This window comes from Oncorhynchus mykiss, chromosome 10 (assembly GCF_057628025.1).
Source record: "Oncorhynchus mykiss isolate SJ-2025 chromosome 10, ASM5762802v1, whole genome shotgun sequence".
Taxonomy (NCBI): domain Eukaryota; kingdom Metazoa; phylum Chordata; class Actinopteri; order Salmoniformes; family Salmonidae; genus Oncorhynchus; species Oncorhynchus mykiss.
In genome coordinates this window covers 48,727,279-48,749,071 of record NC_143031.1, presented here as the reverse complement: position 1 = coordinate 48,749,071, position 21,793 = coordinate 48,727,279, and the positions used below count along the sequence as shown (strand labels likewise).

At 42.7% G+C, this 21,793-nt stretch overlaps 1 protein-coding gene across 2 annotated transcripts; it reads right to left on the bottom strand.

The window, feature by feature from the left end:
• Window positions 1-517: 517 nt before the first annotated feature.
• On the bottom strand, window positions 518-20,801 carry LOC110534157 (H(+)/Cl(-) exchange transporter 5). 2 transcript variants are annotated; one of them, XM_090186980.1, is made up of 13 exons: window positions 20,696-20,801; window positions 19,929-20,063; window positions 19,623-19,771; window positions 7,760-7,859; window positions 7,444-7,631; window positions 7,234-7,356; window positions 6,929-7,135; window positions 6,371-6,451; window positions 5,682-6,224; window positions 5,348-5,534; window positions 4,656-5,054; window positions 3,740-3,956; window positions 518-2,799 (listed from the first exon to the last, which is right to left on the bottom strand). In XM_090186980.1, the coding sequence occupies exons 2-13, from the start codon at window positions 20,053-20,055 to the stop codon at window positions 2,709-2,711; spliced, it is 2,412 nt and encodes an 803-aa protein (XP_090043106.1). In that variant the 5' UTR covers window positions 20,056-20,063; window positions 20,696-20,801; the 3' UTR covers window positions 518-2,708. The 2 variants fall into 2 exon arrangements, with proteins under 2 accessions (XP_090043106.1, XP_021474538.3); XM_021618863.3 differs by having other exon boundaries at window positions 20,480-20,709.
• Between the last annotated feature and the right edge of the window lie 992 nt (window positions 20,802-21,793).

The window sequence follows — 21,793 nt, the reverse complement described above, 5'->3', positions numbered from 1 at the left end:
TTAACTGCAGTAATTACTGAGGGGGGGGGGGGGGGGGGGGGGGGGTTCAGTAACAACTTTTGTGTTGTTCTTCACTGTGGGTGGAGGTATTACGGATTACCGCGGTTAACCATAGTTGTACTATTCTTTAGTCATACAAAGAATCCCAAGCTGGAGAGTAGATCACTAATAAGTGTAGTCTGAGCCAAGTTTGAACTTCCTGTTAAGCACTACGTAGACTCATATCCTAAAATGTGTTATTGACGGCAATGTAAAAAAAAGTGACTTTTCTTTGACTATGTATCTGACTATTGTTTGAAACAATAAACAGGATTTACTGTCAAGACATCTTCACTTTCTCATGATGGGCATGGAAGGCCACCCAGGCCGTTCACCGACAGCAGTGAGTCATACTCTGGTTAGACCCTCAGGGACAGACTTAACGGGTTCATGATGTTGGGAGTGAGAATGACTCCAAACTCGTGTACTGTACTTGTTGGTGAGTAACTGGGCACAAAGAGCACATAATCTATTCATGTGAAAGTTAACATGGTTTTAATTCATAGCAAAGCTGAAATGACAGGGGGAATAAATTATTCATCTTTCACATTTTTGAATCTCAGGTGCACCTTTACATGAGATGGTAGTGATACAAAACCATTGCAGATGGTAGGGATACAAAACCATTGCAGATGGTAGGGATACAAAACCATTGCAGAGAGGATAAATACTAATACAAACAGACACACAGTTTAATAATGTAACTCTAGCTACACCCCCCACCCCCCCCCCAACAACAAAAAACCTGATAAGTACTTTATTTGTAAATAAAGTGCATTCAAAATGAAATATGAGACCCTACAGTTAAAATTAACTACAGTATACAAGTAATACAACAATGGAGACACACTTATGGATAAAACAGGGTGTCAACGAATCCATAAACATAGCTTAAGAATGGCCACCATCAACCTGCTCAAGGTAAAAGTGAGATTTGAGCGTTCCTCGCAGGGCAGGTTCCTCAGCTCGGTTCGCGTTTAAGAGCGTACGCTACACTTCAGTCGCTCATTCTTAGTGTGGACTTTGACGTCTTACGACACGAGGGTCTCGTGAGACAGTAAGAGGATGAGTTAAGAGGGAGAAAGAGATCCAGAGTTCTTCACTAGTGTTGACAGGCCAGTCCTCTCTCTAGATCCGCCAGCCCTTGCCTGGGGCTTTAGCAAGAAGACAAGGAAGTGAGCGCAACAAGAACACTGGACACGTGTGCCCCTCTCAGACCATGGACAGACGAGGAGATAACAGGAAGACGATATGAGATGTGACATACTGGAGACCTCTTCCTCCTCTCGATCACTCCATAATATACCAACACTGATCTTGTCCATGACCTCAGACTGCCTGTTAAGACTGATCATCACTGACTTGATGATTGTGTAGTGTGCTGGATAAAGTGATCGGTGTACTTGTGATGCAAGTATATGGGTGCAATAAATACTAGTCACTGAAAAGGTCATGAAGCTCAGAAATATAGGGGTGCGTCTTCAAAATGAGTAATGCATATTTTCACGGTTGCACTTTTGAGTGTTACTGATCAGTTGATAAAGTTTAGTAATCAGTCCCTCCTGGATTGCACCGGGCTTTTTGGTGATATTTGCAGGACAAAAACCTTGCCTTCGCTGCGGCAATTCTGACATTTTGCATGTGCTGATGAGGGAAGCATTTTGTTGACGAGTGGCTTGATTGAACCACATTACGCGGTAAATGTGCAGTGATTGGCTGAGATTCACCGTTTGCCCTGCGGTGATGGGTCAGTTTAACGCAATAATTAGACTGTTTCACGTGGAAATTGTTGAGGTGATTGGTCAAATGTGCAAGCCATCGCATAATATGCCAAATTGACAAAAAAAGAAGAATCGATAGCAGAATTCTGGAGAGACTGAACCGGTTAGTGCTGGTTAGCGCACAGTAGTGCCTCCCTGTGGTCAAAGAGGATAACCACAGCACGCATGTTTCCGAGGAAGGTTATTTTAGTCTGTAATAGTGTGTCTGTCATCTCCTGGTCTGTGTCAAAACCACCACCCATTACATGACAACAACAAAAAAGACAATGCCAAAGAAACATACATTTCTTTGGAGCTAAAGTGTTTAGCTATTACACCCGGGAAAAAGACTTGAACACCGACATAAATATGTCAGGCAGACAGTAACTTCACACTTTCAACTGTGATTGATAGGTTGAAGCTGATTATTTCCACTCCTAGCTTAGTGATTGTATGGGGGTTAAGTTTTCAAATGGCAGTGGTTTGGCTTGTCCCTCAGGATTCCAGACTTGGTCTCAGCTCCTTTAGGATCCTTGGTAGCTCTAGGAGACACATGCTATACTTGAACAGCTGACGAGGAAGACCACTCCTGCCTTCACGGCCAAGGGGGAAAAATGTTCTCCCCGTTACCGACGGTCATTTAATTAAGCCATAGACTTTCTCCTAAATCCAGTTCATCGTTTGGGTCAATCCTGGAAAGCCAGCTTGCTGTTGAAGTGCAATGAATTCTCTGCCTCTATAGTTCTAATGAAGCGGTCAGTTGTCACTGCAATGCTTTCATAAGTGGGAGGAAATCCACTAGTTAGACATGAACATAGTGCAATGGAGTTGGCCTGGAGACCGGCCTGGGTAAAAGCTGTGGTTCCACAGTGGTGTCTGGCCAAAGGTTCTGCAGCTGGTACTGAAGCATCAGTTGAAGAGGATCGAGTCTGGGTCCCGGTTGGCTATCTGGGCCACGTGCTTCAGAATGTCCTTCTTTGTGATAATCCCCAGCAACCGACTGCAAGATAGACAGGGACAACATGTCAGAGGTCTGGACTTCTTACCATATTGAAACTCTTTTACATAAGTAAGTTCTGTCACTTTTTTGGTCTGTCTTGGGGTTTCTGTTCAGTTCTACTCATGAATGTACACTACCATTCAAAAGTCTGGGGTCACTTAGAAATGTCCTTGTTTTTTGAAGAAAAGCACAAAAAAAATTGTACCATTAAAATAACATCAAATTGATCAGAAAAACAGTGTAGACATTGTTAAAGTTGTAAATGACTATTGTAGTTGGAAACGGCTGATTTTTAATGGAATATCTACATAGGCGTACAGAGGCCCATTATCAGCATAATGGGTAATGAGTAGTACATAGCGTTTTACGAGATATTCAGTTTTTTTGTAATTTCTCGCATGCAATAGCCTTCATTTCTCAGAACAAGAATAGACTGAAGAGTTTCAGAAGAAAGTTATTTGTTTCTGGCCATTTTGAGCCTGTAATCAAACCCACAAATGCTGATGCTCCAGATACTCAACTAGTCTAAAGAAGTCCAGTTTTATTGCTTCTTTAAATCAGGACAACAGTTTTCAGCTGTGCTAACATAATTGCAAAAGGGTTTTATAATGATCAATTAGTCTTTTAAAATGATAAACTTGGATTATCTAACACAATGTGACATTGGAACAAAGAACAAAGGTTGCTGATAATGGGCCTCAGTACGCCTATAGATTTTCCATTAAAAATCAGACGTTTCCAGCTACAACAGTCATTTACAACATTAACAATGTCTCCACTGTATTTCTGATCAATTTGATGTTATTTTAAAAATGGACAAAAAATGTGCTTTTCTTTCAAAAACAAGGACGTTTCTAAGTGACCCCAAACTTTAGAACGGCAGTGTATAGAACTAGTGGTTCCTAGCTACATAGCTAGTTCTCAGTAGCAGGAGCTTTACCCATTGTGTGTGATGAGGCATTGGCGCAGGCCCAGCTTCCTGAAGATGTCCACCACAATGTCCATGGCGGTGTGGTCTGTGACAGTGAAGGGACTAAGGTCCATGATGCCCCGAAGCTTCAGAGGAGGGGGGCTGCTGGGGGGCTGAGGGGGCGTGTACTCCGTGAAGAAGATCCTCGAGGTGCTCACTATCCCATCCTGACGCTGTCTGGCATTATCTGAGAGGGGAGAGAGGGTTTTTACAGAGGAGTGGCAGAGACAAATAAAAAGGTGTTAAATACACTGCTAATGACATTGAGAACGTTTACATAATAATTAGTCATAATTAGATATTCAACTGATTACGGCAGAAGGCAGATTACATTAGTCACGCTAACGCCTTACTCCGCTTATCTTAAAATTAAAACACCCGTTTTTTTTATTTTTTGAAATCTTTTGAAATATTAGGACATGTTAAACACCTTAATCAGCGTTCCAGCGGTATATTTGATCTACGGATGTGCTAGCAACAGCTGAGCGAGCCTCCCTCTCTAGTGCGAGTGAAGTTGAGCTCAGAACAACTGAATGTACGCATCTTAGAAATAGTTTGAACATACAAAGTTTGTATGCCCCGACTCAAATATGCGTTCCAAAAAAAACAAGCCCGCTGTGGAAACAAAAGTTTATTTTGATTTGGTGATTTTCGGCATTGATCAGAGTGCCACCAGGTAGCCTGATTTCAGAATGTGTCCGTGTAAACAAGACAATGCTTCTTGCAAAGCATGTAAACGTTTGAATCAAACCATCATATTCACCTGACTATCCACGATAATTGCCTTATTGTGTCCATGTAACCACACTCAGTTATGATGACATTGAACATGTTGGTCAAAAGCCAGCACCTAGCACGACACAAGACGATGACCCATCATCCATACCTATGGAGATGGTGAGGTCCCTGCGCAGCACGAAGCCCACCAGGCGCTGGGACTCATGGGAGACCACCACGGGGAAACCGCTGTAGGTGGTCTCTGTGATCATGGTCTCCACGTCCTCTACCGTCATGCCGTCCTGGGTCAGTACGGAGAGCGGCGGGTCACTGCGACGCGGCCGCATCACGTCCATGGCCAGGGTCTTATGGCTAAACTCCTCCTTGGCCTCCAGGAAGGGGTAACCGTTGAGGCGGATGTGCGCCTCGTAGATGCCCTCGCGCCCGATGGCGTCTGCCACCCACTTGCTGGTCATGGCCGCGGCCATCAGGGGCACGATGTACTCCAGCCCTCCGGTCAGCTCGAACATGATGACCACCAGGGATACGGTCATGCGGGTCACCCCACCTGTGGGCACAGAGAGAGGGCTGGAGGCAGAAGTCTCGAGGCTATGCCTAATGTCGATATTTAACCAGGAACAAAGGAGTTCAGAGTAAAGACAAAACCAAGTGAAGAAAACACTCGTAGACATGCAAGATGCCAACATACAGCACTCTTGCAGCCCTTGCCTAAGCAATCAGCAGGCCTTGCCTAAGCAATCAGCAGGCCTTGCCTAAGCAATCATCAGGCCTTGCCTAAGCAATCAGCAGGCCTTGCCTAAGCAATCAGCAGGCCTTACCTAAGCAATCAGCAGGCCTTACCTAAGCAAGCAGCAGCCCCCACCATGGCGTAGAGGCCTGGGGTGATACAGTCAGCACCAGGAGAACACCAGCCCCTGAAGATCGCCCAGTCATGGTGGTAGTAGGCCAGCTGCTCCATGCCTATACCCAGCAGCCTGCCTGCAATCGCCCCCACCGCCATACTAGGAATGAACAGCCCGGAAGGAACCTGGAGGAGCGGAAAGACATGATTTATAGAAAAGACTCAAATCCCATGGAAGAGCTCGCATTGAAATCATACAAGTAAGCGGTGACATCTCTGGACAGATGTGCCATACAGACAGGCGACGGTAGAAGGAACGTGGTCCTCTCGTACCTTCATGCCGAAGGTAACCACGGTGATGAGCATCTTAAAGACAAGGGCCAGGGACAGCTGCCACATGGCCGTGTAGACGTCATCTCCAGCAGGACGGTCTGGCAGCTCGTTGCTGCTCTTGGTGACGTTGGCGTTGTCATAGTTACACAGCTTGGAGGAGTCCAGCAGGCCACAGTCATTGAAGAGCTCAGAGATGAGCTCGCTGGTGCTGGTGCGGGTGTAGCTGTTAGGGAAAGCCACCACCGCCGTGATCGCGGTGACAACCAGCACCTCCAGGACCGGGTAGTGGCCCAGCCACGTGGTCTTACGCCGCCGGCACCACGCGATGTTAGCTCGGATGAAGAAGGCACCCCAGATGCCGCCAAAGATGCCAAGGAGGACGAAGGGTACGAGCTCCAGGAGGTGCCAGGGGGTGTGGAACTCCACGTAGAACAGCACCAGGCGGCTGTTGCCAAACGGGTTGATGGAGCGCAGGGTGAAGGCTGCCACCAGGGCCGCGAAGAACGACCGCCACAGGGTCTTCAGAGGGAAGTAGTAGCTCACCTGGCAGGATCATGAGGAGCAGGACAGTTACCATAGACAAATGTCAACATTTGAATTCAATGTTCAATTTAACTTGAAGAGTAGTTCAACTTGAATCAGAAAACACATAGATTTGCATAAGAAGAAGAAGCCAAGGCGCTTCTCACCTCTTCCAGACTGAAGAGCACTCCTCCTATGGGGGCACCGAAAGCCACAGACACACCAACGGCAGCAGCAGCAGACAGAACCTGACACAAACAACCAAGGAGAAGGTGGAGATCAGTGTGTCCTTCCACTAAGCCTTTATAACACAGCACGACAACAAAGCTGAATAACAGCTCATATAATGCAGTGAATCAACGGCAAATATCTCAGGCGCAGTGCTAACAGAATTGAGAACGATAATTGCTGGCACTGCACTTCCATTCATACTAGCTCGCTGTGGCAGGGGAGAACAAGCATCACCTTGGGGTATATGTTTATTGAAATCGTAAACCCACAAGACCATCTACAGGCTATTTATAATTTCATGGGGGTTTCCCACACCGAGTCTGACTTGAGGCTCTCTCAAATTCTTTTGACACGGTGTCAATGCAAAACAACATCAGTGTTCCTAGTTTTTGGAATTTGTGTCAGCTCCATGAAAAAGACTGTCAAAGGTTAACCTGTCCATCCTTATAAAATGTGCAAATGTTTGTGAATAGCCCACTGCTATTGTTCCTCACCTCTCTGCGCTTGGCCTCGTTCTTACGGTACTTGGTGAACAGGTGGCATAGGATGTTGCCACAGCAGCAGGCCACGTGGACCAGGGGCCCCTCCTTCCCCAGGCTGAGCCCCGACGACACAGCCAGGACCAGGGTGATGGTCTTGATGATCAGGGTCCACTTCCCCAGGTACCCTCGGATGATGAACCCACTCAATATGGTTTTGATCTGGGAGAGAAAAGAAATATCACGGGTAAATGAACCACATCATTTGTCCTCTTTCAAAAGACATATCAAACAAGGCAAGAGGCATAAAGTAGTCGTACCTCTGGGATTCCAGAGCCACAGGCATAGGGGGCGAAGGCCCTGACCAGTGTCACAGCCAGGAAGGCGAATAGTAGAGCCCAGCACACGTACATTAGGTAGTTCGTAATGTACGCAAAGGGACCCTGCAGAGAGAAATGTCACAATAAGACTGACCAAAATAAATCACGTAAAACAAAAACAATGGCTCGAGTAGTACAATTTTAACCCACCTCTGTCGTGCCAATGATGAGCTCGGCCCAGCTTTTCCACTGGGGACACTTGTCCCTCTCCTGGAACGTGGTCTCGTTGGAGGTCCAACAGCAGTGCTCATGGTTGAACCAGAACCCGTTCAGACAAACCCCTTCCTTGAGGTCTGTCATCCAGTGGGCTGATATGTCGATCCCACCTGCCAAAGCACCTGGTATAGACCACAAGGTAAAATTACTAACACTACCAATGGTTTCTAGGGTGTTGCTGTGAGGGGTTTAGTAGAAGGGATCAAATGAAAAAGTCTAATGATAAACATCTGTATCCGTTTAGACTGACCTGACATGAGTCCGATCAGCAGCATGAGCAGCCATCCAGAGAAGGCATCACTGACACTCTTCACCAGCGCCCATGTGGACTCTTTGCTTTTACTGGTAATCTACAGAGAAAGACGTAAATATTCAGCTGGGCTGAAGTGCGATTCGGTATACCCTTTTTCCATTGATCACATTCACTCTTCCAAGATCTCGTCGAGCCAATCGAACCCAATACTGACATTGACAAATTAAACAGAGAATTGGAAGAATAAAGAAAGAGACTGGACAATTATGGCATTCTATTGGAGTATCTCTCAGGGGCCTAGAATTAACAATTCTCCCTGCTTTTGTCTTAGAAGACAGTCATTTAATGCAGAGACAGGACAATATTTTGAACAAATGCTCTCTAGATTCTCATGTTGCTTGTCATTGCAAAGACTAAAGCAGAGATAGAGATAATGTGACAGAGTGCTACTACAGAGCGATTTTTTTTAACCCTTTTTGCTCCCCAATTTCGTGGTATCCAATTGGTAGTTACAGTCTTGTCTCATCGCGGCCTCGGGAGAGGCGAAGGTCGAGAGCCGTGCGTCCTACGAAACACAACCCAACCAAGCCGCACCGCTTCTTGACACAATGCCCACTTAACCCGGAAGCCAGCTGCACCAATGTGTCGGAGGAAACGCTGGTGACCATGTCAGCGTGCACCTGGCGACCGTGTCAGCGTGCACTGCGCCCTGCCCACCACAGGAACCGCTAGTGTGTGATAGGACAAGGACATTCCTGCCGGCCAAACCCTGCCCAAACCTGGACAACGCTGGGCCAATTGTGTGCCGCCCCATGGGTCTCCAGGTCGCGACACAGCCTGGACTCGAACCCAGAATCTCTAGTGGCAAAGCTAGCACTGTGATGCAGTGCCTTAGACTACTGCGCCACTCGGGAGCCCTACTACAGAGTGCTCACGTCACTTCCTGTTGAACGCAGAACGAGGGAGAGCTCTATTTGATGTTTTGGAAAGTTTTGAAAATCTATTGAAAAAGTTTGGTTAATAGCTAGCTACCTTTTGAGTTTGGATCCCGTGACACGGTTGGCATCAGTTGCTGAAACCATTACTATCTGTCCTGTGATCCTGCTGACCAAGGCCGGGTCTGAGGAGCTGCTTGGCGTAGAAAGTAGCCCAGTTGCTAGCTAGCTAGCTGCCTATCAAGCTAGCAGGGTTTTCTTGAGGGCTTGAACGCAGCCTGTAACGCGGTTAGCCATTGTGGCTGGGGCTGCGGACTTTCCTGGGCTTGTGACTGGCTAGATCCCTGCTGTTTGTTGTTGTGTTCAATCTACCCTGTGACCTGCCCTGTCTGGAACTGCGAGGAGTGACAGCTTAACCTACGTTGCTACCATGACAAAGACCAAAGCCAGCAGGAGTACCACTGAGGATAGTGATGTCTATCACAGGTGAAGGATATTTAAAATGAACAGAAAGGAGTTCTACCAACAAAATTGCTTCAGGTTTTTGGCCAAATACTGATGGAGTCAACTAATAAAATAATAGAAGACCTGACCAGAGAGGTTCAGGACCTGAAGAACAATTTTCAGGGTCTCCCAGGGTCAGCTCGATGAGTTTAAACATGAGAACGGGAAGATGACAGCAATCTGTAAGCCATTGCGAGAGAACATCAGTTCTGTATGTGAATCCATGATGACAATGACAGAGAAATCAGACTCTCGAGGGAAAATCAAGGCAGAACAACATTGTTGTGGACGGAATTGTGGAATCTCCACATGAGATCTGGACGGAGTCGGAGGACAAAGTGAGGGAAATGATCTCGGAGAATCTAAAGACGGATCACAGGAAAATTGAGGTGGAGCATGCCCACCGGAAACCCACCACTGGCCCAGGTGACACTGGCCCAGGCCGAAAGTGGTCAAGTTCCTGAGGTTCAAGGACAAGGTAGCTGTTCTAGAAAGAGCCAAGAACATGATCAGAAGGTACATCTTCCTTAACGAGGACTATCCTGAAGCTCTGCGCCAGAAGAGGAAAGAACTTATCCCAGTCATGAAAGCTGCCAGAGTGAGTGGGGACATTACTTACATCTGCTATGACAGGCTCATTGTCCCAAAAGCCTAGAAGGGATGAGAGAGCCAAGCCTACATGTTCATAGCTTCAACCCTGCAGCGCACACACACCCACTTATATCAGCTTGTTTAGTTTGCTCTTTTCTGTATTATGTCTATCTCTGATAATCCACCCAGGAAAGGGCTGAAAATAGCCCATATTACTATATGTAGCCTTAGAAATAAGGTAAATAAAATCAGATAATCAGATAATATCAATATATTAGCCATTTCTGAGACTCACTTAGATAATTAATTTGATGATACAGCAGTAGCAATAAAAGGATATAACATCTATAGAAGAGACAGAAATGCTTATGGGGGAGGTGTTGCTGTATATACAGTTGAAGTCGGAAGTTTACATACACCTTAGCCAATTACATTTAAACTCAGTTTTTCACAATTCCTGACATTTAATCAGAGTAAAAATTCCCTGTCTAGGTCAGTTAGGATCACCACTTTATTTTAAGAATGTGACATTTCAGAATAATAGTAGAGAGAATTATTTATTTCAGCTTTTATTTCTTTCATCACATTCCCAGTGGGTCAGAAGTTTACATACACTCAATTAGTATTTGGTAGCATTGCCTTTAAATTGGTTAACTTGGTTCAAACATTTCGGGTAGCCTTCCACAAGCTTCCCACAATAAGTTGGGTGAATTTTGGCCCATTCCTCCTGACAGAGCTGGTTTAACTGAGTCAGGTTTGTGGGCCTCCTTACAGAGAGATTCTTGATGAAACCTGCTCCAGAGAGCTCAGGACCCCCACAGTTTTATGACAGTTGTAAATACCTGCAGGAAAACTCTCTCTCCCACTCTTTCAGAAATGGAAGTTAAATCACTGTGTTACCACAGAGAAACGTTGCAGTACGGTAACATCAAAAGTTTGAATAATGAAACAATATTTCTGTAATCCAAATAGTTGGAAGGGTCCGTGGGTACTTAAAGAACAATAATGTCGAATTCATTACTAATTTGTGATGTAACTAAGTACAGTGGAACAACATAACTACCTCTGAATGTGTATATTCCCCAGTGATCAGATTCACATCTAATGTTGTGGAACTTAAAATGATTAAATTAAATTAAAAGAAGATGTAATATGATGTCAGCCTTCTAAATGAGATAATTGTTTTTCATATGATGTCTTAACCTGTCAGTGAGCACGCCCACGTGACCACAGACATTATGCCAAACGTCATGGAACGCCCCTTTTTCCAGAGTGCATAAAACCCCTTGTGAAGAATTAACATACAGTGGGGAGAACAAGTATTTGATACACTGCCGATTTTGCAGGTTTTCCTACTTACAAAGCATGTAGAGGTCTGTCATTTTTATCATAGGTACACTTCAACTGTGAGAGACGGAACCCAAAAATCCAGAAAATCACATTGTATGATTTCTAAGTAATTAATTTGCATTTTATTGCATGACATAAGTATTTGATACATCAGAAAAGCAGAACTTAATATTTGGTACAGAAACCTTTGTTTGCAATTACAGAGGTCATACGTTTCCTGTAGTTCTTGACCAGGTTTGCACACACTGCAGCAGTGATTTCCTCCTCTGGATCATCCAGATGGTCATTGGCAAACTTCAGACAGGCCTGGACATGCGCTGGCTTGAGCAGGGGGACCTTGTGTGAGCTGCAGGATTTTAATCCATGACGGCGTAGTGTGTTACTAATGGTTTTCTTTGAGACTGTGGTCCCAGCTCTCTTCAGGTCATTGACCAGGTCCTGCCGTGTAGTTCTGGGCTGATCCCTCACCTTCCTCATGATCATTGATGCCCCACGAGGTGAGATCTTGCATGGAGCCCCAGACCGAGGGTGATTGACCGTCATCTTGAACTTCTTCCATTTTCTAATAATTGCGAAAAACAGATGTTGCCTTCTCACCAAGTGGCTTGCCGATTGTCCTGTAGCCCATCCCAGCCTTGTGCAGGTCTACAATTTAATCCTGATGTCCTTACACAGCTCTCTGGTCTTGGCCATTGTGGAGAGGTTGGAGTCTGTTTGATTGAGTGTGTGGACAGGTGTCAAACAGGTGCAGGAGTTTGGACAGGAGTTCAAACAGGTGCAGTTAATACAGGTAATGAGTGGAGAACAGGAGGGATTCTTAAAGAAAAACTAACAGGTCTGTGAGAGCCGGAATTCTTACTGGTTGGTAGGTGATCAAATACTTGTGTCATGCAATAAAATGCTAAATAATTACTTAAAAATCATACAATGTGATTTTCTGGATTTTTGTTTTTAGATTCCGTCTCTCACAGTTGAAGTGTACCTATGATACAAATTACAGACCTCTACATGCTTTGTAAGTAGGAAAACCTGCAAAATCGGCAGTGTATCAAATACTTGTTCTCCCCACTGTATCAGACCAGCGGGACCGACAGCGTGAGCTGGAAGGTACAAAATAGTTAGACACTCGGAAACTTTCAACAGAGAAGAAGAAAATCTCGGCAGCTCCATGCTCTCTGGTCTATAGCTAGCTACATGTTGAAATGGTTGGCAATTTAAATGGCTACCACTCTATAGACCAGTTACGAGCAGCGCCAGCTGAATACGTTACAAATTAGGGATGCATGATATAAAATCGGTGAACATTTCTGAATCGGCCGATATTAGCTAAAAATGCCAACATCGGCATCGGCCCGATGTCTAGTTTAACCGCGATGTGCATACCTATATAATCCAGCCACCTATATAGCCATGTCAAATGCTGCGCTTCACGTGCAGCACAGCATTCCTAATATAGCCCACAATGTCTGCTGTGTGGACTGAGCAGTTGAAAGAGTAAGAACATTTCAGCGAGACAACTCAAAGGTGAAGGCCATTAACGCCAAGATAATGGAATTAATTGCCCTTAACAATCGACCGTTCTCTGTCGTGGGTGAACTAATTTATTTTTATTTTACCTTTATTTAACTAGGCAAGTCAGTTATGAACAAATTCTTATTAACAATGACGGCCAAACCCGGACGACGCTAGGCCAATTGTGCGCCACCCTATGGGACTCCCAATCACGACCAGATGTGATACAGCCTGGATTCTGTAGTGATGCCTCTTGCACTAAGATGCAGTGCCTTAGACCACTGTGTCCATGTGTGTGTTAACTATTTAACTGTACTAGAATGCTTAAAAGGCCGCTAAAATCAGTGCATCACTATTACAAATGGTTAAGAAATCTACAAAACGAAAGACAACACATTCACAGTCTGCAGCTGAGCGCCACTACCCAACACACATGCCAAAAGACAAAAGGAAGAACCGCAAGCATCGCACAAAACACAGGAGGGGGGGGTGAAATGCCAGACGGGGGGGGAAGGGTGAAATGCCAGATTTTCTGTCTGAAATGCCAGTTCCCTTTGCGTTTCCTGGCAGTGAGGGACTGCTTCAAAGACTATCACAACATGCACAAGCTACGGTGAAAGTGAAACCTAATCTTTACCTGGGATGTAAAACGAACAAGAATGCCATTTTAAATAGATCAGCTCATTTCTATTTTTGCACCTTTTTTGTGTGAAGGACACATGTCTAACCAAGTTTGAGTTTGATAAGACTTTTTATGTATATCTGTTGCTTTTGTATTGTTTTTGTAAACAGTTCATTTGTATGTGGGACCAATACATTGGATATGCCTAGGCTAAACGTTCAGCTACTTTCTAGAGGTTGACAAAACACTTGTATATCCCCTGTATATCTCCCGACACCCACACAATGTTTGAGAGAGGTTGGTGTTGTAGAAATTGAGTTTTTATAGTGAACAATAACTTTTAGGCACATCCAGTGTACAAAAACAGTGCAATTACCACATTCAAAATCTTTGGACAGGTTGAAAGGACACTTGAACGTACCCTGGATACCCCATCAAATCAAATCAATCAAATCATATTGACACCAGCACAATGTTTGAGTGAGGTTGATATGGTAGAAATTGTGTTTTTATACTGAACAAATAGAATTTAGGGATTGCAAATATGTAATAGCACTGGAATTATCTAATTTAGAGACATATGCCACTTTAGAGAGGTTTAGGGACACTTGAAAAACGTCCTGTGACCACACCTGACACCACTAACTAAAACATCTGCCCATTTGTAGTTGTTACAGTTGAAGTGGGAAGTTTACTTGCCAGACTTGTGGAGGTCAACTATTTTTTTTCTGAGGTCTTGGCTGATTTCTTTTGATTTTCCCATGATGTCAAGCAAAGAAGCAGTGAGTTTGAAGGTAGGCCTTGAAATACACCCACAGGTACACCTCCAATTGACTCAAATTATGTCAATTAGCCTATCAGAAGCTTAAAAAGCCATGACATCATTTTCTGGAATTTTCCAAGCTGTTTAAAGGCACAGTCAACTTCATGTAAACTTCTGACCAACTGGAAATGTGATCCAGTGAATTATAAGTGAAATAATCTGTCTGTAAACTATTGTTGGAAAAATGACTTGTATCATGCACAAAGTAGATGTCCTAACCGACTTGCCAAAACTATAGTTTGTTAACAAGAAATGTGTGGAGTGGTTGAAAAACACATTTTAATGACTCCAACCTAAGTGTATGTAAACTTCCGACTTCAACTGTATGTCTATCAATACAATTTTTTCCCTGATGTTGTTCACATCTTGTGGAAGCCATCTGATGCGTTTCCAGCTGTGGGAATCAATAATTCACTTATAGCTTGTCAATGAAAGATTACTTTCAATATATATATATATATATATATATATATATATATAAAAATGGTTATTTTGTGTGTGCTTGATCTTGTGTATTCTGAACTATGTAACTCCTATCTTCTGATTGTTTCCTCATAATCTCCCAGATGTTTTCTTTCCAAATATACCAAGTTTTGACATGTCAGAATCATGTAATTACACATGAATGGCAGTTACTCGTCTATTTTGGCAGAAATCTACATTTTTACGTTACATTTAAGAGGTTAAGGACCAAACAATTTACTGGTCGCAAAATAGTTGGTAGATATTTGATGTACCGATTCCATGGCACGTTTTGTGTATCAGTTCATAAACCAACGCTGGATTCAAAACTTATTTTCCATTTTAAATTATTATACAAAATTCTTGCAACCAATAGAATGTTATATAAATGGGGGATACAACCATCCCAGCTCTGCAGATTTTGCTGCGAAGAGACAATCATTAGATTACTTGTTTTGGTACTCCCCATAATGTAGCTTGATTTTGGTCACAGGTTCAGGAAGGGCTGAAAAATTGCATTTACTTGGAGCTAACTCTTAAAATAGCACTGCTGGGTGATTTGGGAAGTCATAGTCAATTGATAAGTTGGTAAAATGTATATAGTATGCATGAGCTGGAATTAAAAGTGTTGTTGTCCATTAGTTTACTCCAATTAGGGGAGGGGTGCTAGGGTTAGGGGAAAATAATAAGGAAAATATATATTTTTTAAAATGTTAATATTATATATATATATATATATATATATATATATATATATATATATATATATATACAAAAATATATAAATGGGTGATAAGACATTATGCAGACAATTACATTGTTAGAAGCCACAATATAACTGCACTATTAAAGCTGATGAACCTATTTTTTTAAAGAGTGAAATTGATGCATACATTAATAACAGTGCTTTAGACCAAGGTTGGATTACTGAAAAGGAGAGGGATTTCCTCATCACCCCTCACCCAGTATGTTCAGCTTACTATGGCCTACCTAAGATTCACAAGAAACTACCAGATCCTCCTCTGAGGCCTAAAGTCTCTGGTAACGATCGTCTCACAGAACCCCTATCCCAATTTGTCCATTTTTTTTTTCATTTAAAAGTTGGTTCCTTCCCTCCCAGCATTCAATATCGACACCACTGATGTGCTAAAGACCCTTGAAAATGTCCAAGTTGAATGTAATGATATAAGTATAACTATGGATGTTCAAAGTCTTTATACAAACATCCCCCATGCAGAAGCCCTCTCCTACTAGCTATAGCAGATACACACCCTGAAGGTCTGCTGCCCCCTTCTGGTTTTATTTGGAAATTAACAAAAATGGCGTTAGCTATTAACTTTGCTCATTATGCTGGCTCTTTTTACCTAGAGTATGAAGAATACAATTGAACAAAGCTGAATAAAATGGAAAGAATATTTTCTCCAAACGATTTGAGGGAGTATGCACATGCAGCTAGTCTGTGCTGAGCGTTAAGAAATAAGTATTCCTATATGCTTAATTTAGAGTTATTAATGTAACTTTGGTTGTTCTACAAACGTTGGGATATGTTTGGATTTTGAATACATTGTACGACATAATGTGACTAATGATGATTTGAAAAAAGGTTGCTTGAAAGGCATGAGCTCTGCTTTGTTTTTTTTGCGCAGGCTGCACACTACATCAGTCACAATTTGACAAGCACTTGATAATGCCTAGAATTTCACAGCAGCATCCCCTTTGTGTGTCCTTAATTCACCCTAAAAGAATCCATGCCATTCGCAGCCTGTGGCCGTAGTGCCCTTCTTCCTGAGTGCTGCGAGCTCTATCACATGATCAGGTCTTTCTCACAGGCTACAAGTGAAGACAGACACATCGGGGATGCAACTGCACGCGTCCTTATCCAATTCCAAGTGGCATATTGAAGATATTGGAAGAACTGTCCACATTTACTTTTCATCAGCCAACAAGATGAGGAAGCCCAACGAACAGCAAAAGCACTATCCCCAATAGTGCAAAGGTTGACCTATTCTATTCTGTTCTAGAAATAAATATTCCAAACATAGACTGGGACAGTTGTGGGATGCGATAGATCCCAAATTAAACAGATCAGAACGTTTATCTTAAAATGTTGATAAACTATTAGGCTATTTCTTCACACTATAAGCGCAGCAATGCGCACATGGTAGTAGGCTATAAGTGCGAACGTTCCATTAGCGGAAAACACCATTATCAAAAGTGACCGCAAATGCAATTATGCATGTAATGCTTTTATTATAAAGGTGCATTTTTATGGTGAAAATTATCTTCCCCAAACTTGAAACTCACGCTGCTTATATATGTTGATTATCAATGTTACCAATGTTGATCCAAGCAGTCGGATGTGTGTTTTTGTCTTGTACCCTCCTGTCCCGTGTAAACATCGTTTTTCCCTGTATGTTTTTTTATTTTATTTTTTATTCCATGTGTAACTCTGTGTTGTTGTATGTGTCGAACTGCTGTGCTTTTATCTTGGCCAGGTCGCAGTTGTAAAGGAGAACTTGTTTTCAACTAGCCTACCCGGTTAAATAAAAAAATATGCTAGTTAGGCTCTACACCCCTTGTAAAGTGGATTAATGTGCTTAATTTTAAGAAGTTATTTGGCCACTTTAGTTGTGATACAAACCTTATTAAAACATATAGGCCTACGGGCTAGGCTACATGAGATTTGCACCTATGTTTCGAAAAAGTCACACAAAAAAGGCATTGTTTCTTATTCTGGGCATCATTCACAAGTGATAGGCTAATATTATCACCCATTAGACTAGTCTTGATTTAACATTATTTACATATAATAAAGAATATATTTGTGAAATTTGTTTCCGATTTAGAATGGAACATGATTTAGAATGCACCTGCTTCGAAACAGGGGCAGCGTGAAAAAATTTAATCTATGCACTTAAATAGCGAATGGAGGACGCTTTTCCCTGTGGTTTGTTTTCATGTCAGCCAGGTAAGCTATACCCCTGTAGTAAATATAAGCAAAGTTCTTAATATTAGGAAAGTTGAGAAATAAATATAGTAGGCCTAGTCTATAGAAAGCTGATCCTCCTCTTTTTAGTAGAGGCCATCACTTTCTCTTTTCTCACGCAATTGCATAGTCTATTGAAATGTTGCGCAACATGAGCTCATGGACTCTCATGGAGTGTTTGATTAGATTTTCAAATACATTTGCATTCATGTCAGTGTGATTAGAGGGACAATAGAGTGCTGAGTACCAGGTAGTTAGGCTACGAATTACCAAGTTTGGTAGGCTATGAATGACCATGAGCAGCATCAGAGCATGAAGAAGTCTAATTACCATGACCGTGGAATTTGACTGCCTTCATGACCGCCGGTGTGGCTGTAATACGGTCACTGCAACAACCCTAGTTACAGTGCCTTGCGAAAGTATTCGGCCCCCTTGAACTTTGCGACCTTTTGCCACATTTCAGGCTTCAAACATAAAGATATAAAACTGTATTTTTTTGTGAAGAATCAACAACAAGCGGGACACAATCATGAAGTGGAACAACATTTATTGGATATTTCACACTTTTTTAACAAATCAAAAACTGAAAAATTGGGCGTGCAAAATTATTCAGCCCCTTTACTTTCAGTGCAGCAAACTCTCTCCAGAAGTTCAGTGAGGATCTCTGAATGATCCAATGTTGACCTAAATGACTAATGATGATAAATACAATCCACCTGTGTGTAATCAAGTCTCCGTATAAATGCACCTGCACTGTGATAGTCTCAGAGGTCCGTCAAAAGCGCAGAGAGCATCATGAAGAACAAGGAACACACCAGGCAGGTCCGAGATACTGTTGTGAAGAAGTTTAAAGCCGGATTTGGATACAAAAAGATTTCCCAAGCTTTAAACATCCCAAGGAGCACTGTGCAAGCGATAATATTGAAATGGAAGGAGTATCAGACCACTGCAAATCTACCAAGACCTGGCCGTCCCTCTAAACTTTCAGCTCATACAAGGAGAAGACTGATCAGAGATGCAGCCAAGAGGCCCATGATCACTCTGGATGAACTGCAGAGATCTACAGCTGAGGTGGGAGACTCTGTCCATAGGACAACAATCAGTCGTATATTGCACAAATCTGGCCTTTATGGAAGAGTGGCAAGAAGAAAGCCATTTCTTAAAGATATCCATAAAAAGTGTCATTTAAAGTTTGCCACAAGCCACCTGGGAGACACACCAAACATGTGGAAGAAGGTGCTCTGGTCAGATGAAACCAAAATTGAACTTTTTGGCAACAATGCAAAACGTTATGTTTGCCGTAAAAGCAACACAGCTCATCACACTGAACACACCATCCCCACTGTCAAACATGGTGGTGGCAGCATCATGGTTTGGGCCTGCTTTTCTTCAGCAGGGACAGGGAAGATGGTTAAAATTGATGGGAAGATGGATGGAGCCAAATACAGGACCATTCTGGAAGAAAACCTGATGGAGTCTGCAAAAGACCTGAGACTGGGACGGAGATTTGTCTTCCAACAAGACAATGATCCAAAACATAAAGCAAAATCTACAATGGAATGGTTCAAAAATAAACATATCCAGGTGTTAGAATGGCCAAGTCAAAGTCCAGACCTGAATCCAATCGAGAATCTGTGGAAAGAACTGAAAACTGCTGTTCACAAATGCTCTCCATCCAACCTCACTGAACTCGAGCGGTTTTGCAAGGAGGAATGGGAAAAAATTTCAGTCTCTCGATGTGCAAAACTGATAGAGACATACCCCAAGCGACTTACAGCTGTAATCACAGCAAAATGTGGCGCTACAAAGTATTAACTTAAGGGGGCTGAATAATTTTGCACGCCCAATTTTTCAGTTTTTGATTTGTTAAAAAAGTGTGAAATATCCAATAAATGTCGTTCCACTTCATGATTGTGTCCCACTTGTTGTTGATTCTTCACAAAAAAATTCAGTTTTATATATTTATGTTTGAAGCCTGAAATGTGGCAAAAGGTCGCAAAGTTCAAGGGGGCCGAATACTTTCGCAAGGCACTGTAAGAGTTAAAAGAACAAGGCAGTAAATAGTTGTAGATCACCTCTCTGTGGCGGTCGCGGTCTTTGGACTTCTCCCGCACCCAGTCTATGGTGTTAAAGTCCTCATAGGTGCCCACCCCTGGCACCGGATCATCCAGCAAGTCCATCAGCTTAGGCACCCCGTTCACCTCCTCCATACCTGGGTTATCCCCTGGACGAGAAGGGAGAGACGTGAGGATTTAAAAGTGTCACACATTCTGGTGTGAAATAATACAAATAAAATAACACATTTGCAATACCCATGACTTGTTTTGGCACAAAAGATGTGTGTGTAAAATCAATACAACACAGACAGGCGTTGGTCTTACCACAACATTTGTCTCGGTCCAAGGGTGGTTCATCCTCTGTATTAGAGAAGTCTAACGTCGCCCCTGCTATCTCCACCATGTCCTCGTCACTTGTGCTGCTCTCGTTGCAATATCCGGTGTTATCCATCGAGAATCCTAACGGAATACACACAGCATAAGGTCAGGGTCCAAAATCAGAGAGTTCAAAGGAATCCTCCACGTAACTACATTCGCTAAACTAGCTACATCTGGGGGTGAGACGTGAGCTAGCTAACGTTGGCTAGTTAGCTCCGTCTGTTTTAATTTATTGTGTTCGACTGGCTGTTGTGGTTAGCTTCTAGCTAAATACTGACTGACATCAACCGGCATGGAACCTAGCTAGCTATTTATCTAACGTCGTTAGCTAACTAACGTTAGATAGGTGGCTGGACAGCTAACTAAAGCTAAGTTAACTAACGCGGTAGCATCAGCCACACACTCATAAACCTTGAAAGCAATAGTAAGCACAGAGCTTCCTGTGCAAGCACATACTGTTGACATCATATTAATAAAATAAAACAAGTCGTTATTACTTCGTTTGATGGATTTCGACAGATCCGCTGTTGTTATCATCGGATTTTAACCGAATTCCAACAACTTCCTGCCACAACAGACATTGAGAGCGGATCCCAGATGCTAATACTGATCAGTTTATCGTTGATGGATTATTCCTTTATTTCCCTAAGGATTCTGGCTAGAAACCCGTCACAATGGAAATAGAGCAGATTTTATTTGACTATTGAACCCACCAGTACAGCAAACAAGGATCACATTATGCCTCGTCTAGTCCCCAAACTCATTGCCAATGATGATTCCCTGGGCGTCACACACAGACCTGTATATTTGCATGTATGCAGATGACAAAGTTAACAGCATTAAGTATTTTGGTTGTATGTTCATTATTGAAATCAAGCACTATTTCTTCAAGCATGCATTGTAGAAGGTTCAATGACTCCTCAAAACTGTCAACCTCATTGTTTTCTAGAAAATAAACACAGCACAGACAATGGTGAGAGTTAATATCCTAGTGTACCCTCAGTTGAATAAATCAGACTTTGTCCACAGTGCATATGTAGCCTAGTGACCTTTCCTTGGCATCTCTGCTTCATCTGCACCCAATATTTGGACATAGGATTAAGTGAAAACAATACGATAAATAAATCACCTCCACCAGTTCAGTACTTTCACGACAATCAATGACTGGAATGCAAGATGATAGATAGCCAATTCAAATGAAATGTTATTGGTCACATACACATGGTTAGCAGATGTTAATGCGAGTGTAGCGAAATTTTGTCAATTGACATGTAGGCTGGTCTACAGAATTAGTCTGGGGTATGAGTCAGTACAGGTCCATCAAAGCTGGGACCAAGAGACTGAAAAACAGCTTCACCAGGCTATCAGACTGTTACAAATTGAGTCACCACCAGCCGACCCCCTGTATGTGCTTCTGTTCCAGACTCTGACATGCTTGCTATAATATTTATTGATTTACATTTTTAGGATTTGTGTGTATTGTATTGTTAGATATTACTACACTGTTGGAGCTAGAAACATAAGCATTTCACTGCACCTGCATTAATATCTGCAATAGCATCTGCAAAATATGTAGGAGACCCACAAAATTTGATTTGATTTTTTAAATAATCAAACCTGGTATAAAAGTCTGTGCATGGAGACCTAAAAACTTCCCAAAATGATTGTGTTATTTATTAGTATGACAAAACATCCAAACATGTCACAACACGGGTCATGAATTACATCCTCTAAGTCACCGTGTGGATATTTTTATTCCCTATGGCTACATTGTTTCTGGTCCTGGGGCTATTATGAATATTTATGACTAA